This window comes from Lagenorhynchus albirostris, chromosome 16 (genome assembly GCF_949774975.1).
Source record: "Lagenorhynchus albirostris chromosome 16, mLagAlb1.1, whole genome shotgun sequence".
Classification (NCBI taxonomy): domain Eukaryota; kingdom Metazoa; phylum Chordata; class Mammalia; order Artiodactyla; family Delphinidae; genus Lagenorhynchus; species Lagenorhynchus albirostris.
In genome coordinates this window covers 8,450,738-8,474,972 of record NC_083110.1, presented here as the reverse complement: position 1 = coordinate 8,474,972, position 24,235 = coordinate 8,450,738, and the positions used below count along the sequence as shown (strand labels likewise).

Sequence of the window (24,235 nt, the reverse complement as noted above, 5' to 3'; positions counted from 1 at the left end):
CACCCCCCATGATTCATTTTATGATGCCATGTTCTTTCCTATAAAGCACCCCTCCTCCCTACCAGACCAGTCTTTTAAGGTAAGGGTCATGTCTGTTTTGCTCACTATTTTCTATCCAGTGCCAGGAACACAGTGGGCACTAATACATGTTTGTGGAATGAATGAATGGGAGAAATCGGAAGGAGTTGTAGTCTACTTCTCATAACCTGACTTAGGTCAAGACAAACCAAAAGATATACCACAACTAATTTAGTCTGTCTTTCCACACCAACCCATTGTAGCAATATTCATACATTAATGAACAATGGCTTTAACTGGAGGAGAGCAAAAGAAATAACTCACTGTTTCATCTGTTATAAGCACAACGCCAAATATATCATCTAGCACATCTTTAGCACGTGCTGTAAATTGCACTGTTGTCAGTAAATATTCTCCTTTCCCCTTCTTCCCTGTAGATGGAGTCATCTTATCGACCCTAGTTACTTTGGGCTTGCCTATACCTGACTTGCCTTGGTCAATAAAATGTAACTGGATAGAACATCTGCCACAAGGGAAAAGAAAACTCTTAGAGGTCTGTTAGCCCTCCTTCATATCTACCCTTGACCGTGGAAGCTATACGTCCCAGATCAGGGCTGTCCCATCAGCTGGGCAAGAAGGTACATGAACCACATCTGCAGACCATCCCCCCAGCCTGCAGCAGGGCTGCAGTGGACCCACGACCTCCTGTAACATGAGCAAGAAATACAGGTTTCTTTGCAAGCCACCGAAACTTGGGGGCTGCCATTACAGTAAAATCTGACTAATACAACTCAGTATAGCCTTTAAAAGTCTCCAGGGGAGAAATTTCCTTCATGACTCAATATCATTCTTTAATTCATCAAATGTTACAGAGTACCTATTATGTATTGATCACTGTGCACTGGTGAAATGATGGTGAACAATACAGACAAGATTCCTGCCCTAAGGCAGCTTACTGCCTAGTTAAAGAGGGAAACAACCCCCAAAATAAGTAAATTAAATTATGAACCATAAGTGAGATAGCTCATGAAAGAAACAGAGGACTGACATACATCTACTACCATTCAATTTTTTTTTTTTTTTTTTTTGCGGTACGCGGGCCTCTCACTGTTGTGGCCTCTCCCGTTGTGGAGCACAGGCTCCGGACGCGCAGGCTCATTGACCATGGCTCACCGGCCCAGCCGCTCTGTGGCATGTGGGATCTTCCCAGACCAGGGCATGAACCCATGTCCCCTGCATCAGCAGGCGGACTCTCAACCACTGCGCCACCAGGGAAGCCCTCAATTTTTAAAATATTAGTTAACTGTCATATTATTGGGGCATGAGGAACAGATTCTACTTGAATACTAGTCGGCATTTCCATTTTGGAATCTGAATTTTGAAACTCATCAGATTTTTCTTTGGCTGCTACGAAGTGTGAAACCAATGTGCAGCCATATCATGGTGTGATGTGAATGACTGTGGACCAGTCCTGGCTTTGTTATTTTCCTATCCTTACCTTCTCTGCAACCTGATTCCAATGACACTTTTTTTTACAAATTTGCATTTCATATATTTTGGGAAATTGACTCAAATTCTTTACAGCCTATAGTAAGAATTTAAATTATCCATTCGTTTGCATATAATTTATCACAGGTAATTAACATAAATGATACATTACTATGGCAGGAGTGTATGTTGGGTTTCTATAACGTGCCAACATATTAAATCACAAACTTAAAACTCTCTGCTTAATAGAGAGAATATTTTCCCTTATAAAGAAAAATTCGTTCCCAAATGTGATGTTTCTTTTGGTTGCAGAGTAATTTTTGTAAAACATTAGATGCAAAATTCCAATAAAACATTTCTCACATAAAATAAAAAGTATAAAATTAAATTGAATCCTCTAAAGAGTACATTATGAATGCTGTATCTCTCTCATTATTCCACCTAAAAATATACAAATACTTAATGGATTAAAAAAAATTCACCCGGCCAGATTAATTTTTCTTTGGATTTCTTCTGTTTGAAAACAGCTTTACTGAGATATCATTTACATACTATACAATTTACCTACTTAAAATAAATAATTCAATGGCTTTAGTATATTAATGGAACTGGGCAACCATAACCTAAGCTTAGAACATTTTTCTCACCCCAAAAGAAACCCAGTAGTACCCAGTGGCAGGCATTCCTCAGGTCCACTGCCCTTGCCTCCCCTAAGTAAACATTATTCTACTTTCTCTCCCTAAAGATTTGCCTATTACGGACTTTTCCTGTGAATGGAATCCTATAACATGTGGTAGTAGTATAACTAGTTAAAAACTCAGTATAATGTTTTAAAGCTTCATCCATTTTGTAGCACATATAAGTACTTCATTCCTTTGTATTGCCAAACAGATTTACAGTACGGATTCACCACACTTTATTTATCCACCAATTAGTTGGTGGGCATTTGGGTTGTTCCCACTTGTTGGCTACTGTGAATAATGCTGCTATGAAATTCGTGTACAGGTTTTTGTGTGGACATGTTTTCATTTCCCTTGGGTATATACCTAGCAGTGGAATTGAAGGCTCTTACGGTAACTCCGTATTTAACTTGTTGAGGAACTGACCAATTGTTTTCCAAAACACAGGTTAAATTTTAAAAGTATTAAAAGAAAATAAAAGTGCCAAGCATGTCTAAATATATAAAAATGAACATAGCTCCTACAGCTTTTTAAGAGTAGAGTTTTAAAATATAAGAAAAATAACAAATATGTGTGTCTTTGCATTGTTTTCATGAAATGTTTTCACTCAGTTTGTGACTTAACTTTTTAACGGTATTTTGGGAGGGAAATCTTGGTCCCAAACTTACTGATAATGAGGCTGCTAAAATGAAATCTCTGCAATTTGATTGGCTGTCACATGGAAAAACTGAAAATCATAAACAAAGCCACCTCTGAACATTCAGTGTACTTTATATTATTACTATGACTGTCTAGAATGCGTGTGAACTTGTTTCCAAAGCCCTCAAGGTATCTTCACAATGCTCTTTCACTGACATCTCTTGGTCTCAGTTTTTCCCATCTGTCCAACAAAGGACTGAACTAAGTGATTTTTCTGACTCCCTCTTTACCATCTTACAGTTCTGTGATACTCTTTTACTCGGCTGCCTTAAGTCAGATGGCAGCTGTACTTGCCTGAACTTTTACTTACTGTTATTCTCATAAGCAAAACAAGAATGAGGAAAGAAATCATACACTATCAAATCACCTCTTCACTTATAATAATTCTGTTTCCGGAACCAAGGAGTTGAGACATAGACTTAAACTTGGGATGTACAAAATAACGTCTGCATGGCCCCAAGAAATCAGTAGTTTTTAAACCCCACTTTGTTTCCCCAGCACCACCCCTGAACCCTGGGGTAGGCATCTAATTTGCTGGGTCCCCATCAGACAGTAAAGGATGCTCAGGCCTGACCTGTTCTCCTCTGGGATATGGAGAGACATGAACTGCAGAGGTTCCACACACTGCACCAGCCAGCCTTGGCGTTCACTTATTCGAGACACGTCTACCTTCAAGAACTGGTTGGGCATTCTGCTCCAGAGGACATGTGAGAGGAACTGCACATGGAGACGAGGGGGACACTGCGGCACGGGGTTTTTGTGCTCGCTCTTGAATAATCCCGCTGAGAGAGGCATCACATTCTAGGAGATGGGGAAGCAGAAAAAGAATGAATGGATGACACTCCTGGGGGATCAATGAAGTGACGACTAGAGTTCTGTACAGGAAAGAGATAATGACAGATACGATACGTGTTGAGCAGAGTCAATACAAAAACTAATAGAAATTGGGTTGAGCTGTTTCTGAAAGGACGAGTGGAGAAAATTTGGGGATGTTTCCTTCCCATATACTCAATGGCACACTGAGAATGCGAGAGCAAGAGAATAGAACCATGTATCTTTCCTATTCCTTTACCAAGCTGGGTCCTCAGGGACGCTGGGCATGTCTTTAGCTGCCTTCATCCAAACATCCCGAAAGACTGGTCACATCCACTTGGCTTTCTCTCTTTCTTATTGTCTGTCCTTTGTCACCCACTTCATCCATCCTTAAACTGCTCACACCCTCACCCATCATCAGGTTTCTCAGGTTTGAGTAACCAGCAATAGACCAGAGACAGCTCAACAGATAAACCTGACTGTTAAACAAGAAACACAATTTCTTTCTCCTCCACCTTCCTCCACCTCTAATATGTATCTTCAACCATTCCAATTCCTGCAGTCTGGCCTCAGGAAAAGAAAAGTCTCTACTTTACCAAAGCATATTCATTCATTTATGATCGTGATACCAGCCCTGCCTGCCTCTTCTGGGCCAATAAAACAATGACCTCATCTTTCCGCATTACCTTCGGTTTCTTCCTCTCCTCCAGAACCTTCTCTACTGCATTATTTAGACTTGCTCATCCTCAAGCTACTTTCCTATTCTCTTTTGCTAATGGGGACAAAAAACCCAGGCACTTGTATCAGGCACTGAGAATGTATCAGTGAAACAAAACAGACAAAATCCCTACCCTCATACAGCTTCCATTTCTTTTTCATTAGACATAAACAAAATCAGTAATTAAATAGTTATTAGAAAAGGGGTCATGGAGAGGGAAAAAAAAACAGGATGGGGGAATCAGAATGCAGGACAGTAATAATAAACAGGGTGGTCAGAATGGTGTCACTGAGAAGATGACATTTACAGAACGATCCAAAGAGAAGAACCATGTGGATATGCAGGGGAAGAAATTTCCATTCAGAGGGTACTGTGAATGCAAAGAACCCAAGGAGGGAGTTTGCCTGGCAAGTCTGAGGAAGAGCTGGCGGCCAGGGTGGCTGCAGTGGAGTGAAGGAGGGGACATCAGGAGGAGGTGAAGTCAGAGGGGTTAGAGGAGGTCAGCTGGTTTAGAACTTGAGAACCATCATCAGACCTCTGATTTTTACTCTCAGGGAAACAGGGTTTCTAGGGTTTCGAGCAGTGAAGTGAGTGACATGGTCTGATTTTTATTTTAAAATAACAACAGTCACTCGGATTGTTCTATGATAAACAGAAGGGTGAGGATGAATTAGAGGCTAGTGACGAAAAATACAGATGGGAAATGATGGTGATGGAGGGCAGATCAGCAGGAGGGGTGGTGGGAGAGGACAGAAGGTGGAGGATTTGCCGGGGGGTGGAACTGGGATGCGGAATGTAAAGGAGGGAAGCCAAGGATGACTCCAAGGTTTGGGGTCTGAGTTATTAACTGACAGATCAAGAAGACTCGATCAGGCAAGTCAGGAGGAGGGGGGAGTGATGGTCAGCAGTCCAGTTTCGGACATAATACAATTTGCAATATCTATGAAACACGAAACATAAATGTCAAATAGACCAATAGCAGAGTCTGGGTTCTGAGAAACTACCACTTTTCTGTCAAATTTCAACTTTTTTTTTTTTTAACATCTTTATTGGGGTATAATTGCCTTACAATGGTGTGTTAGTTTCTGCTTTGTAACAAAGTGAATCAGTTATACATATACATATGTCCCCATATCTCTCCCCTCTTGCGTCTCCCTCCCTCCCACCCTCCCTATCCCACCCCTCTAGGTGGTCAGAAACCACCAAGCTGATCTCCCTGTTCCGTCATCCAAACCTGCTGCCTCCTTTCCCTCACGTTCAATCTCAAATAATTATATGAATTGAATGATCTTGAACAAAATACTACGGCTTCTTCCATCATTTTACTGAAATTTTTCTGGAAAGGTCACTAAAGCCCTCCTACTTAACAAAAATCACAGATTCCTTTAGTCCATATTGTATTGGCTCTTCTGTGGCAGCTGGAATCTCGTTTTACAAAGGCAGAAACTGAGCTCACATGGTTTAAGAAATATGTGCAAGGTCGCTGAGCCAGCATGGTAAAACTGTCTACCAAATTCACCCTGAGGGGTGCCCAGCATCTCATTGTTTACAACTGCGAATTCCAATTCAATTCAATTCCTTTTCCTGAATTTCAACAGGCTCTTCTGCTTGTTGTTGTATTAGTATCCCTTGGCTGGCCAAACGAAAATTATTCAAATTAATCCTTTTCGGATTAACATATACACACTACTATACACAAAATAGATAACCAACAATGACCTACTGTATAGCACAGGGAACTATACCCAATATTTTGTAATATCCTATAAGGGAAGAGAATCTGAAGGAGTACACACACACACACACACACACACACACACATAACTGAATCACCATGCTGTACACCTGAAACTAACACGACATTGTAAATCAACTATACTGTCCACCCCCAAAAAAAGTAAGAAAAAAGAAATTAATCTTTGATTCTTCATTCTCCTTGAGCACCAAATCCAATTTCAACAAATCCTATTAATCCAATTCATTGACAAAGTCTGTTAATCTCTCCCCTAAAACACCTTCTTACGTTTCACTCTCTCTCTACGATGACTTCCATGAATCTCATCGTGTTCTCCCGTGTGGACAGTAAGGGATTGTTGATAGATAATTATGACTGCCTGCTCTCATTCTTTTGAGGGCAGATATTTCTCCACATTACTACCAACATATTTTCCCAAAACAGGTTTGATTATACTCAATCCCCTGCTTCAAATTTCCAGTAAGGCACCACTGCCTAGGGAATAGGTGTACACTTCTTACTATGGCATTTAAGGCCTTTTCAACTTGGACTACCTTCCATCCATATTCATCTCTAGCCACATCCCAGAAGCATCCTTTGTTACAGTCACACTGAATTCCTTAACCTTCAGCACTTTCATGCCTATGTATTTTCACTTTCTCTCACCCTCTGTCTAGAATGCCCTCTCCTAGCAAATGTACCCTGAGATCTGTCATTCAACAGTTAAGAATCAACCTAAATGTCATCTCCTCTTTCAGCTTTACCTGATCCACCCCATCCTACTTAGTTGTCCTTTCATTTATGTTCCCAGAGTACTCAATACCTGTCACTCTTGCATTTACCACAATGTAGCACACTTTCAGCTCTTCAAGCCCGTTCACTAGCTTACCTGTGAGTTCAGTGATTACTGAGCTGTATGTAATTTGGCATTTGTGTTCTGTACAAGCCTAGTTTTATTGAATAAAATACTCATGATAACCAAAGAAAACCCTTTCCAATTACTTATGTTACCCTAGTGACCTTAACGAGATTACAGAATTTTCAAATATGGAAACTTTTAAAGAATGATTTATGTGATTAATATCAGTACTAATAAAGTATGGAATTAATTGAAGAAGAAGTAAATGCTATTTCCTAACAAAAAACAACCCAAATATAATACCAGGAATGAGTCTTTCTTACCTTTATTCTTCCCAACTCAAACTGAAAAACGTTGGGACTTGTAGCTTGCGCAAAAACTGCAGGAAATAATTTTGTACTTGGTTCCACCTTAAATAATCAAATGAATTGAATAATATTAGTAAAGGAAGGAACACACAAAAAAATACATTTTCTTCCTAACACCTAAGAAACACTTTACAGAAAAAGACTTTTTCTTCCTCTCATGCAGATATTCTCTTTCAATAATTATTTGGAATATTTCATTTCAGGACTATGTGAACATTTTTGGAGGAATGTACTGTTTACTCTGAAGGGCTTATGGCACTGTTATTACTCAAACAGAAGTAAAAATACAGAATTGACTCATTTGTGTTTCATTTCCTTCTAGCTTATAATTTACTATAATTTACAAAATGTGTTCTCCACTCTAACGGGGATAAAGGTTTCCTCCCTGGAAGCGCAAGGCCATCCCTGACCACATACCTGATAGTACGTGCTCAGCTCCTTGCCGTTGGCCGTGAAGGTGAGCAGCCCACTGGCGGTGTCCACCACGCAGCCAATCTCCAGGCCGTTGTTGTTGCGTCCTTGCCCGGGGCTCAGGCTCTCACCCGCACACACCATATAGCAGTTGCTGCGTTTGATGCTGAATTGCAAAAAAACATGTTTATCTTTGAACAAGCACAGGTAGCGTGGAAAGCATGGACGTCTGGCAAACTAAACCTAAGTTATGCTGTGCAAGCAACAAGCTCATGCTGAAATGGGACAGGTGTACAGTGGGCCCGATTCTGTGATTCTGAGCAAAACGCCATTGACTTCAGTGGACATTCTGAGTAAGGTCTTCCAATCTCTCAATTTCACACCTAATGAAGACGGGTCAACCAGTTGGAACCAAGGATGAGAACTGACCTGCACCTTCCCTCCAAAAACTCAAACCAAACTGGACCTTTTTCTGAGGTTCAAAAAAGTTTAACTATGATAAAGCAGAAACTAACACACATACACACACAAGAAGTTTAACTATGTAATAATCATCCAAATTGGTAATTTTCATTCTCATGGGGTTTTTTTAAACATCTTTATTGGAGTATAATTGCTTTACAATGGTATGTTAGTTTCTGCTTTATAACAAAGTGAATCAGCTATACATATACATACAGCCCTATATCTCCTCCCCCTTACGTCTCCCTCCCACCCTCCCTATCCCACCCCTGTAGGTGGTCACAAATCTCATGGGTTTTGTTTTTTTTTTTTAAAACCATTTGTTCTGAGATGAGAAGCACCTGTTTCTGAACACTATCGAAGTCTTTAGGCCAATTCTGCATGAGCTGTCAGTGATTCGACAGATATAAAATTTGGCTAAAATTAAGCCCCTTTCTGGACAATTCCTGGTGATCTGCTATGAGAGACAGACTTAGCTGGGAAGTGCACAAGATCTGTGATATTAACAACAAACCCCATCTGAGTTTCACCCTCAACAAAACCTTTACCAGAGATAGTAGCAAACTTAGGTGATTTGAGTTTCACCTCCTTCCCTTTCTCTACTACTGTGCAGTGCATGTATGAATGAGGCTGGCAAAAAGGGCAAACACAGGAAAGTAGGAGGAAAAGAGCAAGCAGGCGGAGATAAAGTCAGTTTCTGAAGAGTCAAAAGTTGGCTGTGTTTCTATGCTCTATTTATGTAAGATTCAACAACCTTCCCTAGCCTGTATTTCCTTCACCGAAACCATCAATCAGATATCATATCCCTATATTATCTCCTTTCACTGTCCCCATCTCTGAAAATCAAATATATCCCTCAGAATATTCCTGGAAACAGGTGGTTTGGGGCCCCCCCATACTGACGTAAAGCACTGTTCATTGGAGAATTTTTGCTAGGCTCACTGTCTCAAGTGCTAAGTTCACTGCGGTTCAAGTGTTACAACCTGAAGGCAGGGGAGGGAGCTTCCGGTCACCAAAAATGATGGTGCAGGTATAAAAGAAAAGCAACGTTATGGGGGGGCTCTTTCTATGAGACCCATCACAGCAGATCAGAGAGGATGCACGGGCACACAAAGTAGGTGCAAATGACCAGATCTTCTCTTGTCTTATCTGCAAGGAAGATAGCCTTCTTCACTTTTTTGAAGGTTTGGTTTGAGTTTGGTTTGTTTTATAAATGAAAAAGGATGGCACAGAAACTGTAACCGACTTACCCAAAGCCACACAGCGAGTCAATGGCAAAGCTGAGGAAAGAACCCACGGCTCCTCAGTCTGAGTTCAAATGCGTCCACCTGGTCTAAACCACTAGCCCACACTGTCTTCACCTTTTTCTCCCCACCTCCTAACCAGCTCCCAAGGTACAGATCAGACCACAGGCTAAATGCCTCACAGTCACCTGTCTCTCATCCTCAAACAATGGCTAAGTCACGGTAACCCAAGTCATCAGTCGTGTGCGATGTCACCTGAAGGAATATATGATTATTACCCCCAAAAGATGCACTGCTCTTACTTTATAAGATTTTGCACTTTTAATATATTCAGATTCCTTACCGGCTTGTATGAGTCACAAAAAGGACATGGACATTAACGGTCTGATTACACTGTTCCTAGAAACAGAATATTATCTTGGACATAAAATCCAAGAGAAAAAAAAAGCCTAGGTTTATCAACATGTTTATCAAATGTCATTCATGTAAGAAATCGAGGAAAACCAACCTTTCGTGCACCTTTCCTTTTTCATCTCCTAGAGTCACGGTCACTGTACGAACTCTGTCCAGGTCAAAGCCTGTATCATACTGTTGGAAATCGGATGTGATCCAGCCCACCCAGACGTTGGCAGGTTCTTGTCCAGGAAAGATTCTCACTGAGTAATAGTACTGTCGAGACAGCAACACCAAGTATTGGTGAAGTAAAAAGAAACAAAACTTTGACTTGCAATGTCTAAGAAGATATGTCTTTGTTTAAAATCGTTTGGCATATTTGCAGCAACATGGATGCAACTAGAGACTATCATACTAAATGCAGTAAGTCAGAAAGAGAAAGACAAACACCATATGATATCACTTATGTGTGGAATCTGAAATATGACACAAATGAACCTATCTATGGAACGGAAACAGAATCATGGACATAGAGAACAGACTGGGATTGCCAAGGGGAGGGGGGTGGGAGAGGGAAGGACTGAGAGTTTGGAATTAGCAGATACAAACTGGTATATGTAGAAAGGATAAACAAGAAGGTCCTACTGTATAGCACAGTATAGGGAACTATATTCAATATCTTGTAATGGATATAATGGAAAAGAATCTGAAAACAATATTGGCTTGGCCAAAAAGTTCATTTGGGTTTTTCCGTAACATCTTATGGAAAAACCCGAACAAACTTTCTGGCCAACCCAATATACACAAATGTATAACTGAATCACTTTGCTGTACACCTGAAACTAACACAACATTGTTAATCAACTATACTTCAATAAAAAAGAAAATAATAGTATATTCAATACTAAAAAAAAATCCTTTGGCCTAAGGAAAATGTTATAGGCACAAAGGACTGATGTGGTGAAGGAAAAGTCTTAAAACAGAGATCCTGAGTTATTTCAGAAATAATGGGAAAAAGAGAAAAGACTATCTGAGCAAAAGATGATCTGAAGCCTTTTATACTTCCAAGGATGAATGGATGGGGGAGTACATATATAGTATGTTTATGTGATAAAATCATCAATCCATTACACAGGTAGGCTTTGAATTCTTCAAGCGGACACGAGAACAATAATCTACGCTACAGCTTTTGTACCTGTTTTATACCTTGAATATGCTATCACTAACATAATATCTGGAACCCTTAAAATCACTCTGAAATAGTTCAGATCTGAAAGTCAAGTTCAAATATGGGGACATTCTAAAAGGGACACAGCTATATATTTTTTCCATTTGGCGTTTTATGAGAAGTGCTTTAAAAACTCAAAATGGCAGACAGCACACCTTGACCTCTAACCAAGTATGATAAATGATCTTGCAGACATATCACTGAGACAAAAGAAACTGCAAAATGTACTTGGAAAACTTAAGTGGCAAATAAAATGCTGTCAAGAAAGAGGATAACAAAACCAGGACTGAGGGTGCCATAAGGATTATTTTTCCTAAAATAGCTCTCTTATTGCATAATATCCATTAGAATACACATACATCTTTCAACTTTTCAGTCCCCAAGATATAAGTGAATAATTATTTTAAAAGTAAGCTTGCTAAATAGTACGAATCAATGTAACTATTTGAAATGCAAAGCATGCTCACTGACAAATCGAGATAAATGACAAAAGCTGCAACCTCATACCGTGGACGTTTGCATCAAGTAATCATAGTCGTCCCTCTCATCTGCCAGGACGTCTTCTGTGAGTCTTGCAGAGTGGCTGGTGCTGTAATCTGGCTTTGTCCTTCTGAGCAAAAATCTGGAATGTAGTAGAGGACTAGGAATAAGCAACATTAAAATGTTCTGCCTATCTCAAACACAAACATATAATTAACTTGGTAGAGTGGTTGTCAGCCAGGATGATTAGCTCCCAAGAGGACATCTGGCAAAATCTGGAGATATTTTTGGTTGTCACAACTTGGTGGGGGAGGGGGGCCACTACTGGGGGAGGGATCCTGCTAACCATCTTACAATGCACAAGGCAGACTCTTACAATAAATAATTATCTAACCCAGAGTGGCAATAGTGTGGAGGTTGAGAATTTCATATTCAGTGTAAGAAAGGGTGCTAAAACAATCTACCTCCTTATCCATTAAAAAGTACTATTTAGAGAGAATACTCTAAGGTTCAACCAGTAATGTAAATATAAACATCTTAAAAACTAACTCTTGGGAGAAAATACAAATCATATATCTGATAAGGTTAATATCTAGAATATACAAAGAATTCCTACAACTCAGCAACAAAAATGCAAATGACCCAATCAACAAATGGCCCAAGAACTTGAATAGACATTTCTCCAAACATGTTATACAAATGACCAATAAGCATATGAAAAGATGCTCAACATCACGAATCATCAGGGAAATGGAAATCAAAACTACAATGTGATATCACTTCACACCCATTAGGATGGCTACTATCAAACAACCAGAAAGTAACAAGGGTTGACAAGGACTTGGAGAAATTGGAACCCTCGTGCAGTGCTGATGGGACTGTAAAATGGTACAACTGCTATGGAATACAATATAAATATTTTGCCTCAAAAATTTAAATATAGGGCTTCCCTGGTGGTGCAGTGGTTAAGAACCCACCTGCCAATGCAGGGGACATGGGTTTGAGCCCTGGTCCGGGAAGATCCCACATGCCGTGGAGCAACTAAGTCCGTGCACCACAACTACTGAGTCTGCGCCCTAGAGCCCCCGAGTCACAACTACTGAAGCCCGTGTGCCTAGGGCCCGTGCTCCGCAACAAGAGAAGCCACCGCAATGAGAAGTCTGCGCACCGAACCAAAGAGTGGCCCCCGCTCACCACAACTAGAGTAAAGCTCACACGCAGCAACGAAGACCCGATGCAGCCAAAAAAATAAAAAAATAAATAAATAAAATTTATTAAAAAAAAAAAAATTTAAATACTGAAGTACCAGGCATCCCAGTTCTGGGTATATATCCAAAAGAATTGAAAGTAGGGTTGTGAAAAGATATTTGCACACCCAGGTTCTTAACAGCATGATTCACAATAGCCAAGAGGTAGAATCACCCTAAATGTCCATCATTGGATGAATGGATCAACAAAATGTGGTATATATACACACACACTGGAATATCATTCAGCCTTAAAAAGGAAGGGAATTCTGACATATGTCACAACACATATGAACTCTGAGGACATTAAGCTACATGAGATAAGTCAGTCACAAAAAGACAAATATTGTACGATTTCGTTTATATGAGGTATCTAAAGCAGTCAAATTCATAGAAACAAAGAGTAAAATGGCGATGACCAGGGGCTGGAGGAGGTTGGAAAAGGCACGTTATTTCATGGGTGTGGAGTTTCAGAGTTTTGCAAACTAAAAAAGTTCCGAGATCTGTTTCACAACAATGAGAATATACTTAGCACTACTGAACTGTATACTTAAAAATGTTTAAGATGCTAAATTTTATTTTTACCACAAAAAAAAAATTCATAGGGCTTCCCTGGTGGCGCAGTGGTTGGGAGTCCGCCTGCCGATGCAGGGGACACGGGTTCATGCCCCGGTCTGGGAAGATCCCACATGCCGCGGAGCGGCTGGGCCCGTGAGCCATGGCCGCTGAGCCTGCGCGTCTGGAGCCTGTGCTCCACGACGGGAGAGGCCAGAGCAGTGAGAGGCCCGCGTACCGCAAAAAAAAAAAAAAAAAAAAAAAAAAAAATCCATAGAAAAAGTAACTCTTGAGATAGATTGTTAGTGGTAACAAATTAGCTGGCCAACAGGCTGCTTTTTCTTCTGTAGAATCCTTGGTACATAAAGGAGGAGGAAGAGGAAGAAAAAATTGACTTTGGAAATCCCTTACCCACTATTACCCTCTCCAGTGATCCCCTAACATAATAACTATATATTTAAAATCATTTAAAAATTTAAATTAAAAAAATTTTTTAAATCATTTTGCATGTATCAATGACCTTTGTTTCAGACGAGAGGGCTTTTCCTGAGCATAATCTTTGTGGTTGTTAAACTCTGGTTTTGTAGCTTCTTTGTCTTTGTCCACTCGATCTGGCACCAGATGGCCATGAGCTGTCTTCATGAGAACCTCAAAGTCCGAATCCACATCATAATCCTCTAAATCATTCTTGGGCCCAAAGAGACCGGCGCCAGGGATCCCTCCGGCCGCAGTCTTGGAGAAGACCTCCGCGCACTCGATGGGCATGCTCAGACGATAGAACATGAGATCCGTGCTGCTGTTCTGAGAGCCAAAGGACTTCTGAGTGACCTTTAAACACGGGGAACTGTCGATGGTGCCGTCAATTCTGGTCACCTAACAAAGGAAGACGTGATTGTTCAAATGCTCATCACCGTCCGTTTCCTGATTCTAAAACCCTAACGTGCATCACACCTTTACAACCCAAAACATGGCCCGCCCGTGGCATAATTTCATAAATGAGATCATTAAATAGAGGGACTGCTGTGTTACAGACATACTCACAGTTCTGTTTCTAACTCAGAAGATGACTTGGGAAATTCATGTTAAAACTGTGTATATTCAGATGGAGCCTGACATTGCCTCCATAAAAAAAGAATTATATACAGTTGACCCTTGAACACCGCAGGTCTGAACTGCTTGGATCCACTTATATGTGGATATGTTTCAATAGTAAATTCTATAGCACTACATAATCCGTGGCTGGCTGAATCCGTGGATACAGAGGGCCGACTATAAATTATATGCAGATTAACCCCGAACTTGTTCGAGGATTAACTGTAGGTAATCAGTCTAATCAGCCTCTCATAAGTACCTAAAATCAGAGGGTAATCCTGTCCTTAGATTCCCCTACAGTGGAACACATCAGAGCCATCATTTTAAGTAAATGACAGTAACTGTCCAAGTGGGAACAACCGCTCCTGGTTTTTGGCAATGGTCTGATTTTCAAAGGAAAAGCAAACCTCAATATGTTCATGGTTTGATGGAACTTGGAGAAACTGAGGAAGCCTCTTGCTTAGCCACATGGTAATATCCCTGTTCGTGTTAACGGCAAATGGTTCATAGCCCTCTTGTAAGCCACAGATGGTGAAATATTTCAAGGTGCTGACATCCTTTCCAAAGTTCATCCTGCCCACTTGAGCCACTCCAAGGCTACATACAGGTATGAATCCTGGGAAGAAAAAAAATACATCAAAATCTTCAGTATCATTCGTGTAAGATCCTTTTAGCATGGAATCACCCAAAGTATTGCTCTAAAACTCTTAGCTTTGTGAGAACCGTTGCCCTGAGGTGAAAACAATAGTGGGGTAAAGAGACCACGGACACTAAGTATTAAATGTGACGATCAGAAGACCAGTATATACTCTTGGCATCATAATTCCTTAAATGTGGGCCCGAGCTAAGTCCCTTCTTCCACCCTGGACTTCTGTAAAATGAGGTGACTACTAAGCGGCCCCGAGTCCTCTGGAAATCCTGGGGACCACAACCCCCTCCCCACAGCCTCCCAGCCCCGAAGTGCAGGTGACTCTCTTGCAGAGGGAAAATGAGAAAGAAAGTTAAGTGCCAAAGCGCATCGCCAAAGAGCCTGAAATGTGCAAACATCAAACACAGCTGAGCTTTACATGTAACTCAAAGAAGAAAAAAAAAAAGGATTGGAGGCCACATTTTTAAAGGTGTTCATTCACCTATAGCTGCTTTTGATCTTTGAAGAGAATTTTGCCTCTTTTTTTCCCCCCTAGGGTACCCTAGATCTAAGCGTAGAAAATACAGATATAAATAAGAATTCGGAAGTAGCTGCTAAAATCCTACTGAAACTCCTCCATCTGTCCCTTTCCCTTCAATGTCACTGTTGGTATAGATTAAGCAGGGTAATGCAAAATTAACATAAATAGCTAAGATAAGAAATCAAAAAGTTAAAAGTTAACAAGAAACTAAATCAAAAGCAACAGCAATGAGCAATGAAGAAAAAAACAAAATATTTCAATGTGTGGCAGGGATGGCTAATCTTTCCACTATTAAATAAAAAGGGGAAACTACATTAATTTTGTTAATTGTCTGAGTTCTTTGGAATCAACTGTCTGGCAAGGGGATGAGATGATACTTTTCAGTGGAGGGGGCATTTACGTACTCTTCATATCTTTCTGTAATATTTTACATGAAAGTTCAAGTAGTCAGCACAATAAACAAGGTCAGTATTGGGATGCAGACTACAAATTAGAGGATCTAACTTGCAGATCAAAAAAGCAGGGGATCCTCAGAATGAGCTGACAGATTTCTACCATTATGATGTCCATTTCTTTCCTTGTTGAAATTAGTGGCAGTGAAAGCAATGTATAACTCTCAAGACAGCACAAGACAATAGAAATTACATCTGATAATTCATAATGATTTCATCCAGTTTGTATCATCAATATATATTTAAATAAACGGTTGAATCATAGCATTACCAACCGGGAAGCAAGAACACATCCAGCTGGGTTCAAGGAAGTGTGAATGATGAGTTTCTAGCTAAAACTAAAAAAGCCACAGCTGTGTCTGCAGCTGTACCAGCTCTTGATGCAGTAGTCAAGGAAAGTTGTCTTAAATAAGTGTCCCCAAAGGAATCAAAGAAAAGGACTGGATAAATGCAATAGATCTGAGACAGCTTGAACTACATTTGCACAAACGGGAAAACCTAACATTCATTTGACATAAACTAGGGGATACCGAGGCAGAAACATCTCTGCTGATGCTACACATTTTTCTTTCTAACCACTTTATATGTAGCTGGAGTTCCTACTCTAAAAGTGAAGTTACTGGATACCTTAAAATATCTGTAGAGTAGATCTTTGGGTGTTTGTTATATTAATATCTGAACTTTTCTGTATGTCTGATATATTTTCATCTAAAAAATCAAGTACTTAGTGTTGTGCGCAAAGATTTGTGTCCTAAACTGTTCACTATGGCTATGTATACAATCATAGAATACTGTTTGGACAATAAATATGTGTTTTTCTTTTCCTGGAGATGGTATACTACTTAGCTTTTGAAAATCTGGTTTTCAAAAGTTCATTAATATATAGGAAAATATTCACAGTATGTATTATTTCGAGAAAGAAAGATGGAACATATGGCTTATTTTTAAAGATGCAAAAACACCAGAAGGGGTTTTTTTAAATCAAGAAAGTTTCAGAATGGTGGAATTTTGAATGCTTTTTCCCTCTTTTTATGTCTCTCAATTTAATAATTTTTTTCAATGAATATGTATTTTATGATGACAACAAACGACAGCCTTCGTAAAAATAAAATATTCCTTTAAGGAAATGGGATATACCTACATCTTTCTCGTATAGAAAGGTGGAAGAATGATGTGGATATAAAATGGTCCAAACAACATGTTCTTCAAGTTGCTGAAGTTCAAGTTCTCATTGCTAGTGAGTGTGCAGTGAGCTTGGTAGCAGAAATCTTGCTAATAAAATTACACTAGTACAGGAGTGCTGAAAAGTGATTTAGCAATATGCATTAAGACACTTTCACCTATTCATTTCTTTATCCAACAGATGTTTATTGAGCAGCTACTGTGTGCCAGAAACAAGGAATACTAGGTCACTAACACAGACCCAGCTAAATGTTCTCATAGTCTAATACGGTGGGGAGACAAGTGAAGAAGTAATAAAATAACCTACTGACCCATCTAAAAAGAGGGAGTGCTAAGAGCCGAGGAAGAGTAGAGAGATGAAGTCGGGAAGATTTTGCAGAAGAGTCACCATCTAAGTAGAGGGCAGACAGGCAGTCCTGGGAAATGACTAAGAACAGGGACTTTGGAATCCAAGAGACCTGGATTCAAGTTTCAGCTCCACCACTTCTTGGCAAGTTACTTAAATTCCCTAAGCTTTAATCCTTTCTTCTGTAATATCTACCCACGAGGGTTACGGTTTTAAAAACAAGATCCTGTATGTATAGTGTTTAATATATACGCTCACTAAACTCAATTTTAAATGGAAAAAAAAAAAAGGTAAAGGAAACTAATAGGTGTAATAAGAGAATGGTTAATTATGATACATACACAAGATTAAATAGGTGTAGTCATTAAAAATCATGTTCAGGGCTCACCAAAATAAAACTATACAGGGAGGTAGAACTAACATGGCAACATTTAAAAACTGGTGATTCCAGGTGAAGCGTACACAGGTGTACACTGCACTATTCTTGCACTTTTCTAAAAGGCTGACATTTCTCAAAATATGATATTGGTAAAACTACCACAAGTTATGCTTAAAATACTTTTATGCCTTAGGACAACATATTATATATAATATTAAGTTTAAAAAAGGTGGCAAAAAATTATTTGTACATCTCAAACCTTTAAATGGCAGAAAAACACATTAAAAGTCAAATTTCTCCCTGGGTAGTGGGAATATAATTTTTAACCATTTTCTTATACTCCTTTGTATTTTCCAAATGCTCAAAAAGAATATCTTAATTTTATGAAAGACAAATAGATACACTTTTTCATTAGCTTATAGCAGTAGATGGTTTTTTCACTGCTTTAGCGTTTTGGTCTCCTTTAAAGGAATTTATCTGTGAAAGTACATCCATAAGTAAAAATTATGCTTTTTTCTCTTTGTAATTTAAATGAAGTAGAACTTAATAAAAATTAAATTGTATTCTGACTTCAGAAGATGCAGTTTTAATAGCTGTTATGATAATAAAACAACAGATATTTCTAAAAACTACATTTTTAAAATCAGCATATCACAGCAGGAACAACTACATGGCAATGGTATCAAAGCAGATAGAGAGTGGAGGAAAAACTCCAGGTACTTTTCAGTGGCCACATGGGAAAGGGCCAGGCCTCAGTCACTTCCATTTAGCCAATGCCCTGCAAATAAATGTGCTGACAACAGATGAAATGCTTAACACACAAGGCTCCCTAACAGCAGCTAATTCCCTGAGTGTTCATCTCAGTGACCCTTAACGACCATTCATTGAGACAGGAATCATTATTATCTTTTTCCAGTGATTTAAGTCCAATCTCGGCTTAAATCGCAGCTAAGTGGCCAGAAAATAAACCCAGGTCTGCCAGATCTCAAGCTCCGTGCTTTAATTCAGGCCTGCAATCACCAAAGAGTAGAGATTTTAGGTTTCCTGGACCATATGGTCTCGGTGAAAACGACTCAAGCCTGTGTTACAGCGCAAAAGCAGCCACAGATAGTATGTAAACAAAGGAGCATGGCTGTGTTCCAATAAAACTTTACTCACAAAAACTGGTGGCAGGCTGGATGTGCCCCTCAGACCTTAGTTTGCCAACTCCTGCTTTAAGTTTTCAATACTCAAACATTGTGTATCAGGTCCCTCCATTTGGCAAATATCTAAAGAACACCGACCAGGTACCAACCGCTACTCTAGGCACTGGAAATACAGCTGTGAACACAACAAAAAGGAGTCCCTACCTTTCCGGAGCTTATCTTTATGTACAGAAGGCAGATAAAGAATAAATAAATAGTTACCAATTTACATAACACAATGTCAGAAAATCATAAATGCTATCAGGACTGACGGAATGTTTTGCCATGAATACACAAGACAAGTTGATAAATGACCTCACTCTTAATCATTTCCTACAGCAAAACATGATAACTGAGGTTCAATTCTTTATTAGCTTGAGGTATGCTGAACGCAAAAATATTCCAACCCAATGAAACAGACTTCCACAAATTCACACACACACCCCGGCACAGGTGAAATGTTGGTCCTACCTTCCTGTCCTTTGTGTTCTCGATCTTCTATTCCAAATACCTTAACTGACACCCTGAAAATAACAAAGTCTGATGTATCTAAGGGAAGTTTTCTTCCTGGCAGTGGGTCTTAAATGAGGACACATGAGTCCAATTGGTTACTTGGGCCTGCGCCAGACCCGCCCTAGCTATTTGTAAATCTGTTAAAACAGTAGCTACAGCTTATGGTTAAACTGCTTCCTCCAACAAAAGACAGATGGCTCCAGCAAATTTTAATTTTCTCTGTCGAGAAGCCTCTTCGCTCCTGGGCAGAGAGGGGTGTGTTGGGAGCATGCAAGTCCAGCAAAAAGAACTGGCGGCCACAGGATGTGGCGCTGAGAGGCCGGCGTGAAAAGAAGATAACGCGGATCACAAGCATACCAGCTTTTCCTAAGAATATACGATTTCAGATTTCAAATTTTCTAAAATACAGCTAGGAATCAACATTTATAAGCCAAACCAAATGGCCCAGAGCAGACAAAAATGGCCGATATTATACCAACATGTAAATTTGAGTCATTTGATCAGAAGGAAGGGTAACATTTACTGGGGGCGTACTATGTACCAGACAATATGTAAGCACTTTCCCATTCATTATTATTATTATGCTTTTTTTTTTAAATTTGGCCACGTTGTGCAGCATGCAGGATCTTAGTTCCTCCACCAGGGATTGAACCCATGCCCCTTGTGGTGGAAGCATGGAGTCTTGACCACCGGACTGCCAGAGAAGACCTCCCACTTATTATTAAATATTAACCCCACTTTTCAAGATGAGGAAACAACTAAGATGTTAAATCATCTTGTCGAAGGTCCTACAGCTAGTTAAATGGGATGCTAAAAGTTGAATCAAGAATGCAGAGAAGGAGGGAAAAACAAAAACAAAACACACTTGCCTTAGATTTCTGGGCTCTTTAGACTTGCAAGGGGCATGAAAAGACCATTTCCAATTAGTGTTTTTTTTATTTTAAAGATATGAAAACAGAGGGGCTGGCCATCTGCCCCAGATCACATGGGAAGAATGATTTTCAGAATACGGTCTAGAACCCAGGGCGTGACATGATATTTGTTGCTTCTGCTTCACGTTGGCTTCGAAAATGAATTAAGGAATTATGCTAAGTGAGGTCTTAGGGAATTTTCCACGGTGGAAATGCATGTTTAGTGCATGGACTCTGTAACATCAATGCTGGAACAATAGGGACATTCCCAAACTTTCTTCCTGGCTCTTGGTTTATTTCAGATAAGCAAAGCAGTAGAACTTTTATGTTTGACCTTGAATATCATTTTAAAGCCATCACATTCTCTCCATCAGTCCAAATCCAGAAAAAAAGAACGCTTAATATACACAGGGTTCTGACATCCTTTATTCTGATTCCTTAATCTTTTCAGTATAATTTAAACATTAAATCTTGCTGTTTGGCTCTGTAGCATTCATAAGTAATAAGCCATTGGCGTTGTAAATAAGCCATTGGTGTTGTACATCTGTATTACCCCTAGTACCTGAAACATTCATTCACTATATGCAAAACTGCCAATTTGCGGATAGGCTAGTATATACACAAATTACCTCATTAACCACCTACAAACTTTATTCATTCTCAAAATGGTCTGTAAGGTACAAATTTCCTCTGTTCATCAATGTATAAAATTTAACTGTCAATTAACGGATCAGTTTAGGCTAAGCAGTTTGAATTTCACTGAATTCCCCAATCATTTCACAATGAATTTCCCCAAACAACATGTTGTTTAGATTACACACACATAAGCTCAAAAGCTATATATTAAATAATAATAATCTGAAATTTAACACTAAATATGAAAAATCTCCTCACTGCTTTAAGTATTCCATGAATGTAGTACATATTTAAGAGTTTCATTCCTGCAAATACCCAGAGTGTTTCTAGGACAGCTTCCCTTTCTGATTCCAGAGAAAACTATGAGACTGATTATGCTGGTTTCCATCATCTTCCTACTCTTTAGAATTTGTCTACCGCTTTGTAACTGTCTTTATCTTCACTCAAAATATGTAGTGTCCCAACCCAATTCCCTGACTGTTTGAATTGCTCCACTGCAGTGAGTCATAACCCTAACTTCTTCCTTCCTTCAACAATAGTTTATTTTTAATTAGGGCGATTCCCAATAACGTTACTTTCCTGGGTCTGATACGAACCTGGGTCCCAGGTCTGTACCAACAGCAAGTTGTACAGAATGTCACTAGTGACAGAATGGACAGATGTTATATGATGGAGCCAGGAAGGTAGGTATTTGGGACAGTACAGACCCCACCTGATTTCACACCGTGTTGACAGCTACTCTTCTGGATGAGCCATACACGTCTGCCAAATAGTGCATATTTCAACTGAGGGTAAAAAGAATATTGTATTGTAGGTAGGGACTGACGGTTCTATATTCTGCTTTTTTCTTTCTTTTTTTAAAGGCAGCAAAATAAAATCAATAATGGAAAGTTATCCCTCTCTTTTTCCTTAGAGGTCTTTTCTGCCTAAAGCTATGCAGCTATTTTAATTACAAAAATATTCTTCTGGTTTTCTGCCAAGGAAAGGAAGCCCATGCAGTCTCAGCACCAGGAATTCAGTTTTGCTCACTGTCCTTTCAAGTGTTAGATACAGAATCAAAAGCATCCTTTCTGGATTTGATTATAATTATTACGGGTGTAGAACCCGAGGGCCCTGAGATCATCTTTACTTACAGAAGAGCTGACAAGCTTGAAAAAGCTCCAGTGTAATGAGACATTTACACAACGCAAGATACATCCCAGAGCCTACTTTGTAAAACACAGGTAACCTCCAGACAAAATAACTATTCTTTCACCATCTGGCAAGATGTTAAATGACTCTCTGCCTAGCTTTAAATTAAGGATATGATTAGTTCTTCAACTTACTGGTAACACTAAGCTCTTACATAAGAGTAAACTGAAAATGGTTCTAGACGAGTATGGGATATAAGCACAGAGGGGTCGTGTATTAGTTTCCTCGGGTTGCCATAGCAAAATACCACAGACATTTTCTTTATTCATTCATCTATCCACAGACACTTAGGTTGTTTCCATATCTTGGCTATTGTGAGTAATCCTGCAATGAACATGGGAGTGCAGAGCTCTCCTTGAGATCCTAATTTCTATTCCTTCAGATCTATAGCCAGAAGTGGTTTTGCTGGAGCATATGGTAGTTATAGTTTTAATTTTTTGAGGAACCTCCATACTGTTTTCCACAGTGGCTGCACCAAGTTACATTCCCACCAACAGTGCACCAGGGTTCCCTTTTCTCCACACCCTCACCAACATTTGTTACCTTCAGGTTTTTTTGACTAGAAATGTTCTTACAGGTGTGAGATGATATCTCGTGTTTCTGACTTGCCCTTCCCCGGTGATTAGTGATGGAGAGAGCACTTTACATATCTGTTCAGTTTCTTTGACCATTTTTAAAATGGGTTATTTGTTTTTTGTTTGTTTGGTTTTGGTTTTGGTTTGTGCGACAGAGTTGCAGGAGTTCCTTATATATTTTGGATTACCCTTTATGATATATGATTTGCAAATATTTTCTCCCATTCCATAGGTTGCCTTTTCGTTGTGTTCATGGTTTCCTTTGTTGTGCAGAAAGGTTTTAGTTTAATTCCACTTGTCCATTTTTCCTTCTGTTGACTTTTCTTGTGGTTGAAAAAATCACTGCCAAGGCCATCGTCAAATAGCTTCTCCCCTATATTTTCTTCTTCGGGTTTTACAGTTTCAAGTCTAATGTTTAAGTTTTTAATCCATTTTGAGTTGATTTTTGTGTATAGTCCAAAATCATGTCGTGCACAGTCACAAAAACATTTTCTGTGTGGTTCAAAATTAGATAAGGGTCCAATTTCATTCTTTGCATATGAATATCCTATTATCCCAACGCCAGTTATGAAAAAGATGACACTATCCTCACTATGCATTTTTGTTATGCTTGTCAAAGATCAGTATATATGATAAATTTCATAGTGAAGTTTACCTCTCAATAAAGTTCAGTGATTGTCTCTGTAAAAGTATTGTACACCTTCTGTTAAAGTGATAACTAGTGATTACTGAAAACACCTGACATGACTGTAAATGGTATCTTCTATTTAATTTAGTTTTCCAGGTTTTCTGTTAGTATAGAAATGCTACCTTGCTAAATGCTCCAGTTATTCCTAGTAATGTCTGTAGGTTCTATAGGGTTTTCTCTGCAAATGATTAAATTATCTGCAAATAATTATAGATTGCTTTTCCTCTTATTCCAATTCTTAACATTTCCAATTTCTTTTTCTTGTCTATTACAAGTTTGAAAACCAATTTAGGACTAGAGCCTTTTTAGCACAAGAATAAACTAAAGTACTAAAAGAGTTTATAAATGCTCTATATTTAAATTCCTCTCACATCTACCTGTCTTTATATCTGTGCCATGCTTGATTTAGGATTTTTACCACCTTCATCATTTCTTCTTATTGCTACAGAGAACGTCAGCTCAGACATAAATATATTGGCTAGTAAAGCAATCAAAAGAACAATGTGGTAAAATATACAA

At 39.2% G+C, this 24,235-nt stretch overlaps 1 protein-coding gene across 1 annotated transcript in view; it reads right to left on the bottom strand.

The window, feature by feature from the left end:
* Nucleotides 1-24,235, bottom strand: part of RYR2 (ryanodine receptor 2) — a 542,915-nt gene that overhangs the window by 230,379 nt on the left and 288,301 nt on the right. Inside the window, exons 30-36 of the mRNA XM_060126891.1 lie at nucleotides 14,898-15,106; nucleotides 13,919-14,271; nucleotides 11,624-11,738; nucleotides 10,004-10,164; nucleotides 7,796-7,955; nucleotides 7,334-7,420; nucleotides 3,460-3,686 (exon numbers count right to left, since the gene is read on the bottom strand). Coding sequence (XP_059982874.1) covers nucleotides 3,460-3,686; nucleotides 7,334-7,420; nucleotides 7,796-7,955; nucleotides 10,004-10,164; nucleotides 11,624-11,738; nucleotides 13,919-14,271; nucleotides 14,898-15,106 — 1,312 coding nt within the window. The remainder of the gene's footprint in view (nucleotides 1-3,459; nucleotides 3,687-7,333; nucleotides 7,421-7,795; nucleotides 7,956-10,003; nucleotides 10,165-11,623; nucleotides 11,739-13,918; nucleotides 14,272-14,897; nucleotides 15,107-24,235) is intronic.